Here is a 17,034-nt window from a genome sequence, read left to right as displayed (position 1 = left end):
GTTACATATATTTTAATGATTTAATGAAATCAAAGAATAATGCTAATCGCCAACCAAGTAAGACGTTGATTGATTTTAATTTACGAAATATATCTTACAAACAACAATATCGATGATTATTAATTTCCTCGTGTAAACAGCACTTCATTATAAAATTCAATCTCTCAACGTGGGAGTTATAAACTTGCGTCCTAAAAGCTGCCAGAAAGTGGCATGTTGAAATCAATTGCTTGCACTTAAAAATTCGACGCGGGTATCCTGAAAAACATGCTGCTTACTAAAAAGCAATTGCACAGAGCAGGGAAAAGTGTGCTGCTAGTCTAAACTGAATAGAAAACCCTGTATTTTCCTGATCACAATCACACACCCGATAGCACTGTCATCACCCGCATTGCACTGTTCGATTGAAACCCCACTACTACGAGTGCACTCCGGCAAATCCTTCGAAAGACGCAGCGCAACGGAACCCTAGGCGACCACCTACTCCGCCCATCTTCCGCTACTGTATGTGAAGCATATTAGCCACGGGGCCCCCGCGGCCGCTTAGTACGCTTAGTGTTAGAGCCGCTGCTGCATTCAGGGTGTTGGTACGAACTAACGGTATACAATTATGACAAAATAACGAGCAATAATACTGCAGCTCGTATGCATGTACATATGCCGGAGTAAAGAGGAAAGAGTTAGAACGCATCTTTACAGGGAAACACACATGATAAGCTGCGGAGAGCCCACTTTTGGAAATCGGGCAAGCGAATATGAAAGTAGGGAAGGTTGATACGGAAACACTCAATATGTTAGCAAATCGCCCAATATAGATAGGAAATCGCGTGCAATCAAGGTATTTTAATATAGGAGGTAGAGTTATCCAGAGCAAATAGACATTTCTCAACATGACAGAAGTGTTCCGTGGTCATTGAGGGTGGAAGTGATTGAGATTGGTGGTGGTGGAAGTGACGATTTGGCGAAGGCACAGTGTGTTCCATGCCAATTGAAAGTTTTAATCTAATGTTTAATATCAATGAACGGGTTTTGTTGTAAAATACGCTTAATTTTATATTACAATCGACTAATCAATGCAAGTTTCTTTTATTTCGAAACCGTAAAACTGTTTATGTATCCAAAAATTACTTTTTTGCAGTTTTTTTAAATGAAATAATAATTTTGAATTGTCATGGAAAACACTGTATCGTGTTTCCTGCGTGTTTACTTTCAGGCTCTTGTACCTTCGGATTGCTCGGTTGTTTTAAGTTGGCTTTGCATAGAAATCATTTGAAAGTATGTTTTTTCGGCGGTATATCTTCGATAATGTGTGCGAGAAGGTTTTGTGATTGTGAACACAAGCTAGTTGAACTTTAAGCGAATTGAATTCATTACTTTCAGCGCCAGCTTGTTTATTTAGGTAGAGGCAACCCATATGATTTTGTAAACAAAATCTGACAGATGTCCACCAAAATGGCGCCCTATCAGATTGATTAAAATTCACCTCCTAAATTAATACACTTTGCGTGCAATTGATATAAAATGTCAGATTGGCGAGGCGGATTGAATGCTGGGTATATACTTGTCGGTTCGAGAGTTGAAAAATGTAAACAAATATTTTTTAAATAATTTTTAATTAAATTAAGTAGTTGGTGCATTCGAAAATCGCATCAAAATTATTGTTTAATAATATAATTATAATATTATCTCGCTCAAACTGAAATTGCGAACTATAACTGTAAACTGTATTTCAAAAACATGCTAAAATTCAAATTGGAGATTTCAACCAGTGCCTATATACACCCGTGTTCAAAACTGTTCTGTTGAGAAGGCTAAAATTCGTTGGGATATAGAAAATATTTAATATTGGTCTACAAGCGAAGCGTCTACAGTTTTACGGATTAATCTTTGGCAAATTTTGTGTGCTTTGTGAATATTTACAAAATAGCATATTGTGCGTTAGTTTTTGGTGTATACAATCATCCCCCGGAAGGTACGTATTCGTTTAAAATAGCTCAATATTTCATTTAAAATAGTGTAAAAGTTTAAAATTTCCGTGCCTTTTCATGTCTTGCAGGCGCTTGAGTACGAAAGGAGTAATTTCTTTGCCGATGAGTTTTTGCTTCAAGAACGTACCGTGTAAGAGTAAAGTAAGTTACAATCGAGCAAAGGACTGAGGCAAACTAACTGTAACTAAAATCGGCAATTTTTAATTTTATATAAGCAAACATGAGCTCTAGCCAAAGCTCTGAACTAGCTCAAAGTGCGAACGGGCCAGTGCAAGCACTTCGACGTCGAAAGACTACAAGCGACGAAGATAGAGAGCGCGTGGTAACAACGTATGAAAATGGAGCAACTCATGCTGCCATTAGCCAAATGCTGAATATAAAACTAACGACAGTTTACGGTATTGTCAAAAAATACCAAACAGCATTTCAGGTCGAAGCCAAGAAACGTGGTGGCAATGGGCAGAAAATATTATCGCAGCAAGCCATAAGCGATATTCAATGCTGGATCAATGACGATTGTACGGTGACGCTAAAATTACTCGCACAAAAATTGTTGCAGGAACACGGTGTGCGAGTTTCCACTACCACCCTAGCGAGGGAAATAAAAGGCTTCAACTACCTCTTGAAGATGGTGAAGCTAATACCGGAGCGGCGTAACGCACCGACGACCATCGAGGATCGGAAAATGTACGCCACACAATTTTATGGCGTGTCGCGCGAAGTTGGATTTAATGTCAGCATGCGCACGCTTAAAGAACGATCTCGGAAAGGTACGCCGGCCACCGCCACCGTACCACAAACTACGTAATATAATTAAAAAATATTTTTAAAATGTTTGTTTATATTTTTCAACTCTTGAACTAACAAGTATATACCCAGCATTCAATCCGCCTCGCCAATCTGACATTTTATATCAATTGCACGCGATTTCCAATCTATATTGGGCGATTTGCTAAAATATTGGGTGTTTCCGTATCAACCTTCCCTACTTTCATATTCGCTTGCCCGATTTCCAAAAGTGGGCTCTCCGCAGCTTATCATGTGTGTTTCCCTGTAACTAACCCAGGCTACAAAAGACAGCCGGACGGGCCCAGTTTGCCTATTTATAATACTAAGTTAAAGAGTTCATTTGTTTTTAAAGCTTTTTTACTGCAATATACGGCAAAAGTCTATGTGAAAATAATTTTGAAACTCTTTTATGAATTTTACACATAAGTTTTAATCACATTCATAAGACTTTTTCACAAATGAAATTTTTTAACCAATAATAATTGGTGTTCATATTATTGATATTGTTTGTTTGGTTCAAACATTGTTGTTTTTTGTAGCTGTCACACCAAATTGCCGCGTAAATAAAAACATTAAAGACGCCGAAGCTAAAGTGTGAATAATCCGAAGCGTATATTTCAGTGATATTTTAAGTGATTGATGAAAATGTCTGGTTTCCGTGGAGAAAATGAAATGGATAAGTCTTTCTCGAAGCGAATTCGATTCAATTCCCTTTTATATCGCAATTGTGATCGCCTCGTTCAACTAGAACAGGATGATGCGCTCGTTGCAAGTGGAAGTGCTAATGGTGAGAACAAAGTTTTAATGTGTGTTTGTACTCTTGTTCTAATAGTATTATGTCTGAATTACAGTTATACAAGCCCCTCCAAACGTAATCGATCAGCATTCAAGTAATGTAGATAATCACCCCTCACCGGCTGACTGTGAAAATGAAATCAACGTATCATTGGGATGCAATGACGATGAAGCCAGTGAAGACAATGATGATGATGTTGTCGACTATCTTATTGAAAGCTCAGATGAAGAGCAAGAATCGGAAAACTGTACAGAAACGTTTTCAGTGCAAGATGCTTTACGTCGCTGGGCCGTATCTAAAAACCAAACATACGAGTCGATCGAGGAAGTTATGGAGATAATACGACGAATAAGTAACTGTAAGCTGCCTAAAGATGCAAGAACCTTGCTGAAAACCAATCGAAACCCTTCTTTGGAAATATTAACGATACAAGGAGGCCAATACTGGTACCACGGAATCCAAAAATGTTTTTTACACGACCAAAGGTAATTGATCTGGGGTAAATAATCTAAACATAAGTCATACTGGTATATACGATTATGTTTGTTTGTAGCATTGCAAATATTCGTCCCGATTCAACGCTGTTGCTGAATATATCAATCGACGGTTTGCCGATTTTCAAAAGCAGTAAACAACAATTTTGGCCTATACTAGTCAACATTCATGGAATGCCGGAAGTGCCAGTTATGGTAGCTGCCATATATTGTGGATCGTCAAAACCGGCAAGTATCGAACACTTTCTTCGGCCTTTCGTGGATGAGCTAAATTTTCTCATGAAGAATGGACTACTCATCAAAAACAGAAAAGTAGCGATACAAATACGTGCCATTATAGCTGATTCTCCAGCTCGTGCATATATCAAAGGTAATATAAAACAATTACAACATTACATCAACTTTCATATTACCTTAATCCTTTTTGAACAGGTGTAGCCAACTACAACGCTCGTCACGGTTGCTTGAAGTGCATTACGGAAGGACGGAGTATGCGAAGAAGAGTAACATTCCCGACATGTATTGCTCCAGAGCGCACAGATGAAGGATTTAGAATGCGCGTGTATGGCGATCATCATAAGTTTGATTCTCCTATTTTAAACTTGGATAACTTAGATTTGATCAGTCAAATAATAGTTGGTGATTCATTGCATTTAATTGACTTAGGTAATACAAAACGAATGCTTAACGGCTGGGTAAATGGTAAACTTGGTATGGATCATAAGTTATCTACACAACATATTAATAACATGTCGGCAATGTTAGTAAGCATAAAGTTACCTATAGAGATACATAGAAAGTTCCGTTCATTAAGTGAACTTAAATATTGGAAAGGTTCTGAGTTTGCCTCGTTTCTATTTTACGCATCGGTAGGTGTTCTCAAAGAAACGTTAAGTGAAAAACACTATAAACACTTCTTGCTGTATTTTTGTAGCATTACAATGCTTTCGTCTGTTGTGTACAAGGAGCATTGGTCAGTAACATATTCTTTTCTCCAGGTCTTTGTCAAACAATTTGGAGTTATTTACGGTCCAGAATATATTTCAAGCAATATACATAACCTTTTGCATATTTACAAAGAAGTTGATCAATTCGGTCCACTTCATACAATATCATCTTATCCTTTTGAGAATGCATTGCAGCGTATAAAACGTTTGCTGCGAAGTGGGCCGAAAAGTTTAGAACAAACGATAAATAGACTTTCTGAAATAGAGACTTTTCAAACGAACAAAACGGAAGAACAAGTTAATTATCCATCAGTTCATCAGAGAGGAAGTTCAGTAATACTCCATTTACGTAAAGGTTTTTGCCTAAAAAACGATCAACGCAATCCATGGTTTTTAACAAAAGCGGGAAAAATATGTAAATATGTTCATGCGGTTGCACACGAAACCTCCGTTGATACTACTGCAAAACAACTAACCGAATCAATAGATGGTTTCAATTACCCTTTTAATTCGAAATTGATTAACATACATCAAGGCAATTTGAATGATTTAGGAGATGTAAACATTACAGTAGGCCCTCAAGATATAAAATGTAAATTAGTAATAGTTCCCCTTTCTCAAGTAAATAATTGTTTGTTTGTTCCCTTGATACATACATTAGTTTAATTAAATGTAACAACCACATTTTTGTATTCAAACGCAATGCATTAACAACGTTTCTGATATTCTGTGAGTCATTTATTCATTGCCTTTCACAAATATTAATAAATAGGATAAGTTTTTTAAATAATTCATGAAACATTGGTTGAATATAAGTTCTACACTAAGGTTTAAGTAAATAAATAAAAATAAAAAAGTTAAAAAATGTTATACCTAAATGTGTTCTTACTCTAAAACAATGACTCTTGTACATTAATGACTATGCTTATGATGAGTAGTTTTAACTATTCCTACTAAGTTTATTCTTTGCGCACTATGCCTAAATTTGTTTATGAAAAAAGTCTTAATCCTATCATCCGTAGCGACAAAGCCGTGGCAAGTACCTAAATACCTATACAGTTTTAAAATATTAGAATAATTTTTGAATGGAATTTTACGGTTAGGATGTCCAACACCTGACCAGCCCATTTTAACAAAAACATCCCGTTTAAATAATACATCGACGCAAGCATGCATGCGAGCTTCCACACTGTCCGCTGGAAGCCGAGTGTCCAAAAATTCGCTTATTTCCTTTATGAAATCCTGTCGATGCAAGTTGTTGCTCTAACAATTCCATCTCTAGGAACAAGTCTATTTGCTACAATGTCCAGCTCCGAGCGCATTAGCTTCATTTGTTTGTCCATGTCCACTAGCTTCTTGTTTGTCTGCTGATTTTCCCTTAGAATTTCGTTTAGCTTCATCATAACATCGCTGGAGTAAACGTTTTCTACGCCAGTTAAAATCGTCTGCGTACCAACTGACTGCGTTTCGCTCTGTTTGCCTAAAAATATGCATTGAATAAAAAACATTATAGCTGGAACACTTGTGTTATAAAACCTGGTCTTACTTGTACCTGTTTTTGGCCGAACATCCATAGACGTCCTGCTATTCGCTTGTGACGTGCTTGGGCTGCATTCAAGCGGTTGGATTCGGTTGGATACCATATGTTGCCGAAACTCTTGGGATAAAAATGTCGTTTCCGCACAGGGTAGAGAATCTGGTAAGGTACAAAAACTGTTAATGTATACACCCATTCAAAGGACCACAATATTTTCACAACACGTATAGCATCAAAACATATATCAATGAAAATAAAATGCTCACCTTGATTATGAGGTTTAAATGGAGTTAAAACACAATTTCCATCTATCACCCTTATTGCAAGTTTTGGTCGCTTTGCACTGAATATGGAATAAAAAAAGGTTTAATCGTTATGCACATCTTTGCTATGATCACGGTCGTACTTTTCCATCTTCTCCTTTTAGCTTGTATTGCTTATATAGCACTAATAACGACTATACTTCCACGGGAACGAGCGCACTTCAACACAAGATACTGCCGGACGAACGCTTTAAAACTGAAGGAATCAGTTCAACACCGATGAGAAACACCATAGAGAGCCACAGGTAAAAAGATTTTCAAAACATCATTCTCTCACTTCTTCTACCTTACAGCGCTGCAATTCAACGTGAACACATCCAAAAATAAACCGGTGCGAAGAGAAACTGATATACAGTCCCAAGAAAACAAAAGGAAGGAAGAACGAGAGAACGCACAGAAACGCGTTGGCACAAAGAGACAACGAAACGATATACGGCCACACGAAGAAAGAGCGTGTGCAAGCAACAACAGTAAAATAACGGCAACAAGGCGGCGTAGGTGAAAAACACCTGAAGGATTTTTTTTTTTCGAATTTTCGGTTATTTTACACAAAGTGGGTATATAAGGAGGTGTATTCATAGCATTTGACATATTGCCATTTTGAATTTCAGTTTGACAGCAGGGGTCGATATATGTACACCGATGAAGGCCACACATACAGTGATGTTATTGTTGACGATCAATGTAAGTGCAGTAGGTGCCCACAATAATTGTAAAGTATTGAGTGGAACTTCGGCCAAGAATGTGGCGTGTCGTCGTCCTTCTGGATCCTACACATTACTCTACGCATTTACCGCTTATGTGATCATCAGTGTTTTGATTGTGGCAACGATATAAATACGGATGTAAACATTTGCCATTCACCAACACGCATGAACAAACGGATGGGATTTGACAACTGGGGTCGATCCTCTTTTTCCTACCAAATGTTCTACATGACTACACCTCCTTATATACCCACTTTGATTTTACACTGTCGCGATGTCATGACATTTCGCCAAAAAAAAACACAACCAAGGGTTACATACATTGAGGTGACCATAACGCTGTCAAAATGGGCCTAAACCATCGTTATTCGGGCGCCTTTCCGCTTCAAAGAGGGCCCCTTCTAGGCCCCATAAAGGCGCCTTTTCCCTTGACGTTTGCAGCCTGGGAAGCAAGTATAAATTTCCGCACAAAGACGATGAGCACAGCAATATTCAGTTTGAAACAGCGTTTGTCCAAGCTATCTGCGTTCTTGCTCTGTAGTTTTGCTAGGAAATATATCTATTAGCAAGATGGCGATACATCATGGAGCAGCATTAGGCACCAGCAGCAACATGACAGGGCAGTAAACGAATAACAATATACAGGTAGTCCCCGACCTACATTGTACATCTTATACACGGAACGTACTCATTGCCGAAATAGCAATGCTATTCTTCCCCTGTGCAGAACGTTTTATTCATGATCCTTAAGTTTGTCACCTATTCTTTTTTTCTACGGTTTCTTTCTCTACTATGGCTATGTGAGCGGAGAAGATCATGCCCTCTGATGGGCTTACACACGAGTAATTCCCGAACCCTCTTTCGCTTCGTGATTTGTGGACGCGTCCAGCGCAGGACCCAATTTTTTTGAAATTTTGTATGACTTCGGCTTTTTTGGACGTCTCATGAGCCATCATGTGTACGCTCGCATACGGACCAGATTTTGTTCTACGTGCAGCGCGTTGAACGAAGTACCGATCGATGACGTCATAAACCATCAGCTGTTCTGTTATGGTTCTATGGCTGGTGGTGGTTCGTGCTCTATGCATCAAAATGTTGTGCATTGATCTGAGCGAAAATGTTTTTTGGGTTGGTGTATTTTGTAAGTGTTTTTATTTTTTAACATAGAATAGCGATCCTCGCACACATACCGTTTTTATGTGAGTGAAATACCGTATGTGAGTGAAACGCCTAAGTTGCTCAAGAATGTTTTCAGCTGAATGGATCTGAACGTCGTTTCGTGATCCGTTACTATTTGCATCGGGGTTCCAAAGCTACCAAAATACTTAGCTAGTGCACTTTTAACGTCTATCAAGTTTTTTGTTTCGATGGGTATTATTTGCGCAAATTTCGAAAACGCGTCTACTATCGAAAGGAAACTTTTCGAGTTGATGGAGAAAATATCCATGTGTACACGTTCCATAGGCTTTTCGGTTGTCGGTCTCGGTGATATCTTGATGTTATACGGCTTCCGTTCGTATTTGTGTACATTGCATACGGTGCACGTGTTGACTGCAGATTTGATTCGCTCATGCATCTTCGGGAAGAAAAATGATCTCTTCATTTGGCTTTCGACTTCGTTTATGCCTCGGTGAGCCCTTTCGTGTTCCTTTGCGATTAGTCGGTTTTGTTCTTCAACTGACGTAACATCTTGGACTTGTGAGTGCGTCATAATCATATAACCACAGCAGCTAAAATGATTCTTGAAAGATTGTTGAATTATTTGTATGAGACATTCCGGAGCTAATATTGCCGTTTGTTTTCCATTGCGGTACTTCCGCAGAATGTTGGTTATGGTACTTTCGTCGTATTTTTTTCTTTTTACAATAATTCTTCTAAAATTTGGGAACGATGTTTCTATAGATTCCTGATTTTCACTGAATATTTCAAAAACTATTTGATTACGGTAATAATTTAATGGTCTTTCGCTTGACTTAATAAAAAAAATCGTCTGACGTATCTGCTGAGTGTATAGTTTCGGTCATATTTACAGTTTGCAGGTTAATTTCATTAGGAAGTTCAGTTTTTCTGCTAAGAGCGTCTGCTACTACGTTCGCTTGTCTACAGAATATTGATAATTTTCTAATTCGAGCCTCCAATTCAGAATTCTATTATTTTTTAAACAAGTTTTAATAAAAGTGAGGGGTTTATGATCAGTGTAAAGTTTGAATTGATTACCAAAAAGATATGGTTTGTATTTGCGAATTGCCCATATTATAGCGAGCGCCTTATTCAGTGTTCGGCTGGCGAACGCGATTGGCCTTTCGACTTTATGTTGAACTTGAGAGAGTACTGCACCTACGGCAAAATTACTTGCGTCAGTAGTGAGTATGAAAGGTAATTCAAAATCCGGGTATGCAAGTATCTGATCGGATGCTTTTGTTTTCTTTAATTTTTCAAATGATTCTATGTATTCTGGGTCTTTGTGATTTATAATCTGATCCTTTTTTGAACATTTAGTTAAAGGCTTTGTTATTTTGGAATAATCTTTGATAAAGCGGCGATAATATCCGGACAATCCGAGAAATTGACTTATTTGTTTTTCGTTAGTAGGTAGTGGCCAATTTAATATTTTCTGTACTTTGTCGGGATTTGCTTTTATGCCGTCAGGGGAAATGATATGACCGAGGAATTCGGTTTCTCTTCTTAAAAATTCGCACCTGTCTAACTGAATTTTTAGATTGAATTGTGCTAAACGTTCAAGCACTTTCGAGACATTTTCTAAGTGTGATTCTAAACTGTTTCCAACTATGACGATATCGTCCAAGTAAACGTAACAAATTCTACCAATGAGTTCCGCTAAGATGTTATTCATTGCACGTTGAAATGAGGCCGGTGTATTTTTTAGCCCAAATGGCGTTCTAGGGAACTCGAAATGGCCATAGCTTGTAGAAAATGCGGTTTTTTCACGGTGATCTGGATGCATCTCTATCTGGTGGAATCCAGACTTTAAATCTAGCGTGGTGAAGTATTGAGATTTACCTAAGCTATCAAGAATGTCTTCGATTTCTGGCATTGGAAATTTATCGTTTATCGTTTTTTCATTCAGCTTTCTGTAATCTATTACTACTCGTACTTTCTTTTTTCCAGATGCATCCAGTTTTTTTGCACTACCCAAATGGGTGAGAAGTAAGGACTAGTTGATGGCTGAATAATGCCAGAATCGAGCATATCGCTTATTTGAGATTCTATATCTTTTTTGTAAATGTGCGGGTAGAGATAATTTTTAGTGTATACCGGAGAATTATCGGTAGTGTTAATTTTATGTTTGATTCCAGAAGTGGCTGTTAATTTTTCACCTGGTTTCAAAAGAACGTTTTGGTTATTTATTATTGTTTTGAACAAGCATGTTTTTTCAAAATTTGACAGATGATTTGTTCTGATTATACCGTTCAAAATTTCTTCTGTAATTTTTAAATTTGTTGGAAAAGGAATCGGTGTTATAGTTTCGAAGTTATTAACGGTTAAATTTAGAACTTTAGAAAACTTAGGAATTTGGTTTTTGTCGAAAGAATTTTTACTGTAGTTTTTCCATTGCTGGAGTTGTAAAGACCGGGTTCTATTATTGATGAATTTTCGAATTTTTGAAATGTGGGGATTAACCAATCTCCATTATTTAAAGTTTTAACTTCTATGCAATAAGAATAAAGTTTTGTGCTCGGATAATATTTGTCGTAACTAATGCTTTGTTTACCAAATTCAATTTGTCCCGCTTTGTAATTTATTATTGCTTTCGTTTGCGCAAGGAATTGGGAACCAATGATACCATCGAAAAATGGATGAAAATTTAATTCAAAATACGTTTGAGCGGGAACATTATTTCCAATAAGGTTAGCTCTACATTTTTTGTTTATGACATGTTTCCCGTAAATATTATTAATTACTGTTTCTTCTGTGGGAATCATGTTAGTTAATATGCCAGGACGGATAATATTTTTGTTTGCTCCTGTGTCAATTAGCAATCGAATTACTTGTTTTGTAATAAAATTTTCCCTTGTAAGGTAGGGTAAATAATTCAGGTTATTTTGTTAGCTTTGCTGGCCCAACAAAAATTTAGATCGATGTTCAAATCATCTTCGGATTCTGATTTGTCTTTTTGTGTCAATTCATTAGAGTGAAATTCTCTGTGATTTAAAGTTAATTTACTTTTAGTTGAATCAACTTCCATGGGTTGCGGATAAGAAGATTTTCCTTTGAATGTCGTTGTCTCACAAAACTGTTTTTGTTGAACACTTTTACTACTTTCAGGTTATTTCGAGTACTTTTCTTTTGGATCAAAAGTTTTTGTAAAACGAGTATTATTTGAAACTGTACTTTCGGAGCACTTGAATTTACACACGAATGCGTATGCTGCTTCTAAGTCTTCGGGACATGCAGCGTGGGCATAACCAAAGTATGGTTCTTTAAGGCCTGCTAATAATGCCGCTAAACCATCCTCATCAATAAAAGCGCTGATGGCTTCCCAATTATTGACGTATTTTTGCTTTAGCTTCGCTTGCGTTTTAATATTTTGCACTGTCTCTTTAATGTAATTGTAGTATTTGTGTATATTTGTGGGGCGGTCCGATGGTGCATGTGATAAACGGCGCCAGTCCACACGGCCGGACCGGGTTCAAATCCCATCCGGACCGTCCCCCCATAGCAAGGACTGACTATCCGGCTACGTGGTAAAAATAAGTCTAGTAAGCCAGAAATGGCCGGCGTGACCTGTAAGGTCGTTAAAAGCCAAGAAGAGAGAGAGAGAGAGAGTATTTGTATATGGACATGTGTTCTGTCATTTTTGTTTGCCAAAGAATACTTTTGTAGTAAGTAAGTTCTTTACGGTCACCTAAAGCACTTGTTAATGTCTGTTTAACTTCCTCGAAGCTTTGAGGATTACCGGCTAAACAAATTATATCCCTCGCTTTGCGTTCTATTTTATTAATTACGGCAGTTACAAAAATTTTGTATTGTTGTTCTGAAACTACATTTTACACACTATTTTACTACAACTACCCTTTGAAAATTTCTAATGTATTTTCTACTGTACTAATCCAAGCAGAAAGTTGCTTTTTATTACCGTCGTACTTCGGAATCGCTTTAATCGGATCGGATCGGTATTTTGAAAAAAAATTCCATGTTAAATGCAGCTTGTGCATTTTCTTGTGGTGCACTGTAACTCGTGCTTAGTCGGGTTTCGCATAAAGAATCCAACATGCGTTGATAGTTTATTTGCTGCGTACGCATTGCGCATAGCAAGGGAATGGAATGGATGTAGCGTAGCGGCAATTGCACTCATTTGTGAGGTTAGTTGCATCATCTGATCTGCTTCCATTTTTGTACCTTGATCTTCTAAAACAAGCTTGTCTATGGAAGGAAAACTTGTTTTAATTGGAATGTGAGAAAGTTCTGCACTTTCGTCACTCGACTCTTCTTCTGAACTGCTATTTGTGTTAGTATTCACAACACGTGAGCTAAGCGCGTGTCTTTTTCTTTTAAGAGCGTCAAAAGATTTCTTATTTGGCATCAAATAAAAACGAAAAAAAATTCTTTGCCAAAAAAAATTGCTTTACTTCCTCGTAGGCCCTATCTGGTAGTACTCCTAACGAATAACACAATAATTTGTTAGTTTGCAGTAGCGAGCACTAATTAAAAAATGATGTGTACTCACGTGCTTTGGCTAAAAATCCGACGATCCGGTTCCAGGTATGCGTGCCGGAGGGCCCTCAAATCGAACAGCGGATGAAATCCTTTAGCTGCTGACGCTAAATGCGGATACCACTTTGATATCGATAATTCTATCGACACTTTCCACTGTTTATGCACTCTGGACTGCTACAGCGCCAATTATGTTATAATCTTATAACATTTTTATTATTCCTAAATTAATCTAACTTTAACCTAATTTTAGCCTAATTTTAACCTAACTTTAACCTAACTAATCTTTCACAAGTTATAAAGCACGTCCTGTCTCGTTGGCGTATTGAGGAAGAAGAGCGAGTCTCCACGATGCGGCTTCCGTTCAAGGCGCGCACCTGTCAACGCTGCTGCTGCCACTATAACGCTGCTGGTTCGGTAACAGTTATACCAGCAGTATAACAGTAACGCTATAGCGCAGCCACATACGACTATACCACATAATTATATAATGAAATTACTTTATCAATTTTTAGGAATGGATGTTAACAACAATTGTGGGGCAAAAAAAGGTTTAATCGTAAACATCCGGCATGATAATCATCACGATAACTGTTCTTCAGTTCCTGCTATACCAATTGCACCAGCTTCTTCTCGTTCCGTTACGATACTGGAAATTAAGCTACTTGTTCCAGCCAGACCCGTTCATCTTAACATATTGCGATCCTCATCCCCGCCTCCACTCTTATATAGTAATACTCCGTTCCATTCTTCAATATCCGCTAAGTGGAAGTACAAGTACAACAATAGAACATAACTGTCCACACTAACCGCTAGTTTCCACGAAACCTGCTATACCTCCAAAACCAAAACTCACATCCAATAATGCTCTCAAACTTCCAATGGCTCCAAAACCTCCAATAGCACATAAACCTACACTACCACCAAAACCTACAGTTCCACCAAAACCTACAATAGCACCAGTATCGGAACTAGAACAAACAGCAAAAGAATACTCTTCAATGGAAAAAAATGATAGAGAAGGAAGGAAAATAGATATAATCATAAAAATGTTAGAAAAGATGGCACCACAGCTTTCTGTAGTTATGAATACTGTGGTTAGAAATAATTATACCATCCCGTTTAGTTTTTACGTAGACAGGATTGAAGACGAAAAAGGTTTGAAAAATTTAGAAAAATCGCTCGAAAATGGAACATTTATGGCTGACATGGTTTGTCAAATTGTGCACATACTAACAAGTGTAACTGATATAGATAAACGATTAACAATTTCTCTAGATCTCCTTTTCGATAGGAATTTCTTAAAGTCATGTAGCTGGACTGGACAAGGCAAAAAGGGTGCAAAAATTTGCTTATCGAAATATACACATGTTTTAACATATGCGTTTTTAAATTCGTTGGAGGAAACAGAATGAGCCAACTAACAGACGAATATGTGAAGAATTTCTTTATTAAAAAGTTATATACAGGGTGAGATTAAAAAACTGCAACAAAGTAACAATTCATATTAGGCCACCTTTGGCACGAATTATGGCCTTTAGACGGCCGATGAAGCCATTGCATGCTGCCCGAAAGTGGCTCTGCGGTATTTTGGCCCATTCTTGGCGAAGCGCTTGCTTGAGCTGATCGTCACTTTGGTATTTTTTAGTTCCAACCTTACTTTCCAAAATACCCCAGGCACAATAATTCAACGGATTGGCATCTGGTGATTTTGTTTCATTGTGCGGTGGAAATGAAGCGAGGAACCTCATTTCGTAACCATTCTTGGGTGGCGCGTGCTGAGTGTGATGCTGCTGAGTCCTGTTGGAATGTCCAGGGTCTGCGGTCAAAATGTTTGCGTGCCCAGCGTTTGCTCCAAAATATTTTCGCGATAGATTTGCGCATTTATTTTGACCCCACTGTCGATAAATACGAGCGGTGAGCGACCATCGGCGGTTATGGCGGCCCAAACCATCACCACTACTGGCTTTTGAGTTCTGGTGGCCAACCGAAGATGCAAGTTTTCAGCTGACCTCTCTGGCAAGTAAACCCGATCGTTTTGTTTGTTCACAAACTGCTGGATAACAAATGGTTTCTCATCAGAGAAAACCAAATTCGGTAATTCACCACGTTTGGCCAAGCGAAGCAACTCCTTGGCTCTTGTGAGTCTAACTTTTTTTTTGTGCATCGGTAAGATCTTGCACTTTTTGGAACTTCAAAGGCTTTAGTCCATTCAGATAGAACCCCTCCTACCCAATTAAACAATACTACACTCTCCTTCTTCTTTTCTCTTCCAGGGCAAAGTTTTTCACTTTTATCCCTATCCTCCAAAAAAGGCAATACTACACTTTCCCTCTGCTCTTATATTTCCAGGTTAAACTCCATCTGCTTCCACCATGGCCCCAATGACGCGCAGTACCTCCAGGTCGCAACTGACCGCATCGCCCAAGCGACTGTCGGGACCGGCCCGGGTGACCTCCAGAGGACGGGCCTCCCTAAGCACGGCGACCCCGTTGATGTCAACCAGACAAGAGGCCCTACTCACTCGCCGGATGACACTAGGCTCCTCGCCGACCATGCCAACCCTTCCATTTGCGGAAGCTTCCGCACCTTTGAAAAGCACTTCGAAGGTTGGACTGGGCCTGGCAAAGCGGTCGACGTTGCAGCCGGTCATCGAGGGGAGTGCTGGACCACTGGTTACATCTACGGCTGGGCGCAGCTTGGAGGACTTCCTGGAACGGTACCCCGTTGGCAACAGTCCCGCGAATGATTTAGAGCGGGCAATGGCGATACTGACTGGCTTAATCCGTGACATACGGGACGGACAGAAGACAAAAGGACTCCCCACTATGCCAAAAGACTGGGCACTCAAATTCAGGACTACCTTGAATTTGATTGCCGATACAGACGACAAAAAAAAGACGGGAAATCAAGACAAAACAACAATGACGGACGTTCCCGAATCACCGCCACGTGCAGTGGACGAACTACCGGAACTCATTGTGACACCGGTTGAGCGGCAGTCCACGGGTAATGTAGGTGAAGTGGCCAGGTCTTCACTCGTGGAGGCCCAGCCTGCACCCCAGTCTCCCAGAAAACAGCTGTCTCCCGGTCCGACCAAAGAGGAGGTGGAAGAGCTGATGCACACGACGGAATTGATCTTGGAGGCCAACAACAAGCTTCTGCTTAAGTTGAACGCTGTAAAACAGTGGACACAGGAACAAACACAAGCACAAACACAGATAAACCAAACATCAGACAACCCAAACAGCAAAGACACCACACAAACAGACAAACCAACAAACACACAGGACACCCAAACAAACAATCCCTCGACCCACACAAACAAAATGACAAAAACACCAAAAGACACAAACACCAAAACACAAACAAACAAAAAGACCGAAACCACACAAAACTCTGAAACAGACATCCCCACGACCACGGACACACCCTTGACCCTCTCAAACGATGAGACAAGCAACATAACAGATAAACACACAGACACACAGACAGCCAAAAAGACAAAGAAACGCAAACGCAGACAAAACAAGAGCAAGACTACGGACAACAGACAGGACCAGGACAAGTCTCAAGAACCGGCACCCGAATGGACAAAAGTTCTGAGCAAACAGGCCAAGCGACGGGCACGGAGGAAGCAGCGGAAGCAGGAAACAGTGGCGCTTGACGCGAACCAGCATCAGCAGCGGCAGCAACCGGAGCATCAGCAACAACCAAAACAACCGAAGCAGCGCGCGCATCGCGTCCCAGATGCGTTGGAGTTGGAAACAACGAACA

The 17,034-nt window shown here is 39.2% G+C and overlaps 1 protein-coding gene across 2 annotated transcripts; it reads left to right on the top strand.

Moving 5' to 3' along the window:
- The first annotated feature begins 2,943 nt into the window (after positions 1-2,943).
- Positions 2,944-5,750, top strand: LOC125768849 (uncharacterized). 2 transcript variants are annotated; one of them, XM_049437088.1, is made up of 4 exons: positions 2,946-3,564; positions 3,629-4,058; positions 4,127-4,437; positions 4,500-5,750. In XM_049437088.1, exons 1-4 carry the CDS (start codon positions 3,417-3,419, stop codon positions 5,678-5,680), a joined length of 2,070 nt encoding a protein of 689 aa, XP_049293045.1. In that variant the 5' UTR covers positions 2,946-3,416; the 3' UTR covers positions 5,681-5,750. The 2 variants fall into 2 exon arrangements, with proteins under 2 accessions (XP_049293056.1, XP_049293045.1); XM_049437099.1 differs by having other exon boundaries at positions 2,944-3,564; positions 4,127-4,605.
- The last annotated feature ends 11,284 nt before the right edge of the window (positions 5,751-17,034 follow it).

The sequence above is a fragment of the Anopheles funestus genome, chromosome X, assembly GCF_943734845.2.
Source record: "Anopheles funestus chromosome X, idAnoFuneDA-416_04, whole genome shotgun sequence".
NCBI classification, from domain to species: Eukaryota; Metazoa; Arthropoda; class Insecta; order Diptera; family Culicidae; genus Anopheles; species Anopheles funestus.
This window is presented reverse-complemented; position numbering and strand designations above follow the sequence as displayed.

Coding starts and splice junctions, on each gene's coding strand:
- LOC125768849 (XM_049437088.1), top strand. CDS start 3,417: ATGAAAATGTCTGGTTTCCGTGGAGAAAATGAAATGGATAAGTCTTTC. Junction 4,059..4,126: donor TGTTTTTTACACGACCAAAG/GTAATTGATCTG, acceptor GTTTGTTTGTAG/CATTGCAAATATTCGTCCCG. Junction 4,438..4,499: donor AGCTCGTGCATATATCAAAG/GTAATATAAAAC, acceptor CTTTTTGAACAG/GTGTAGCCAACTACAACGCT.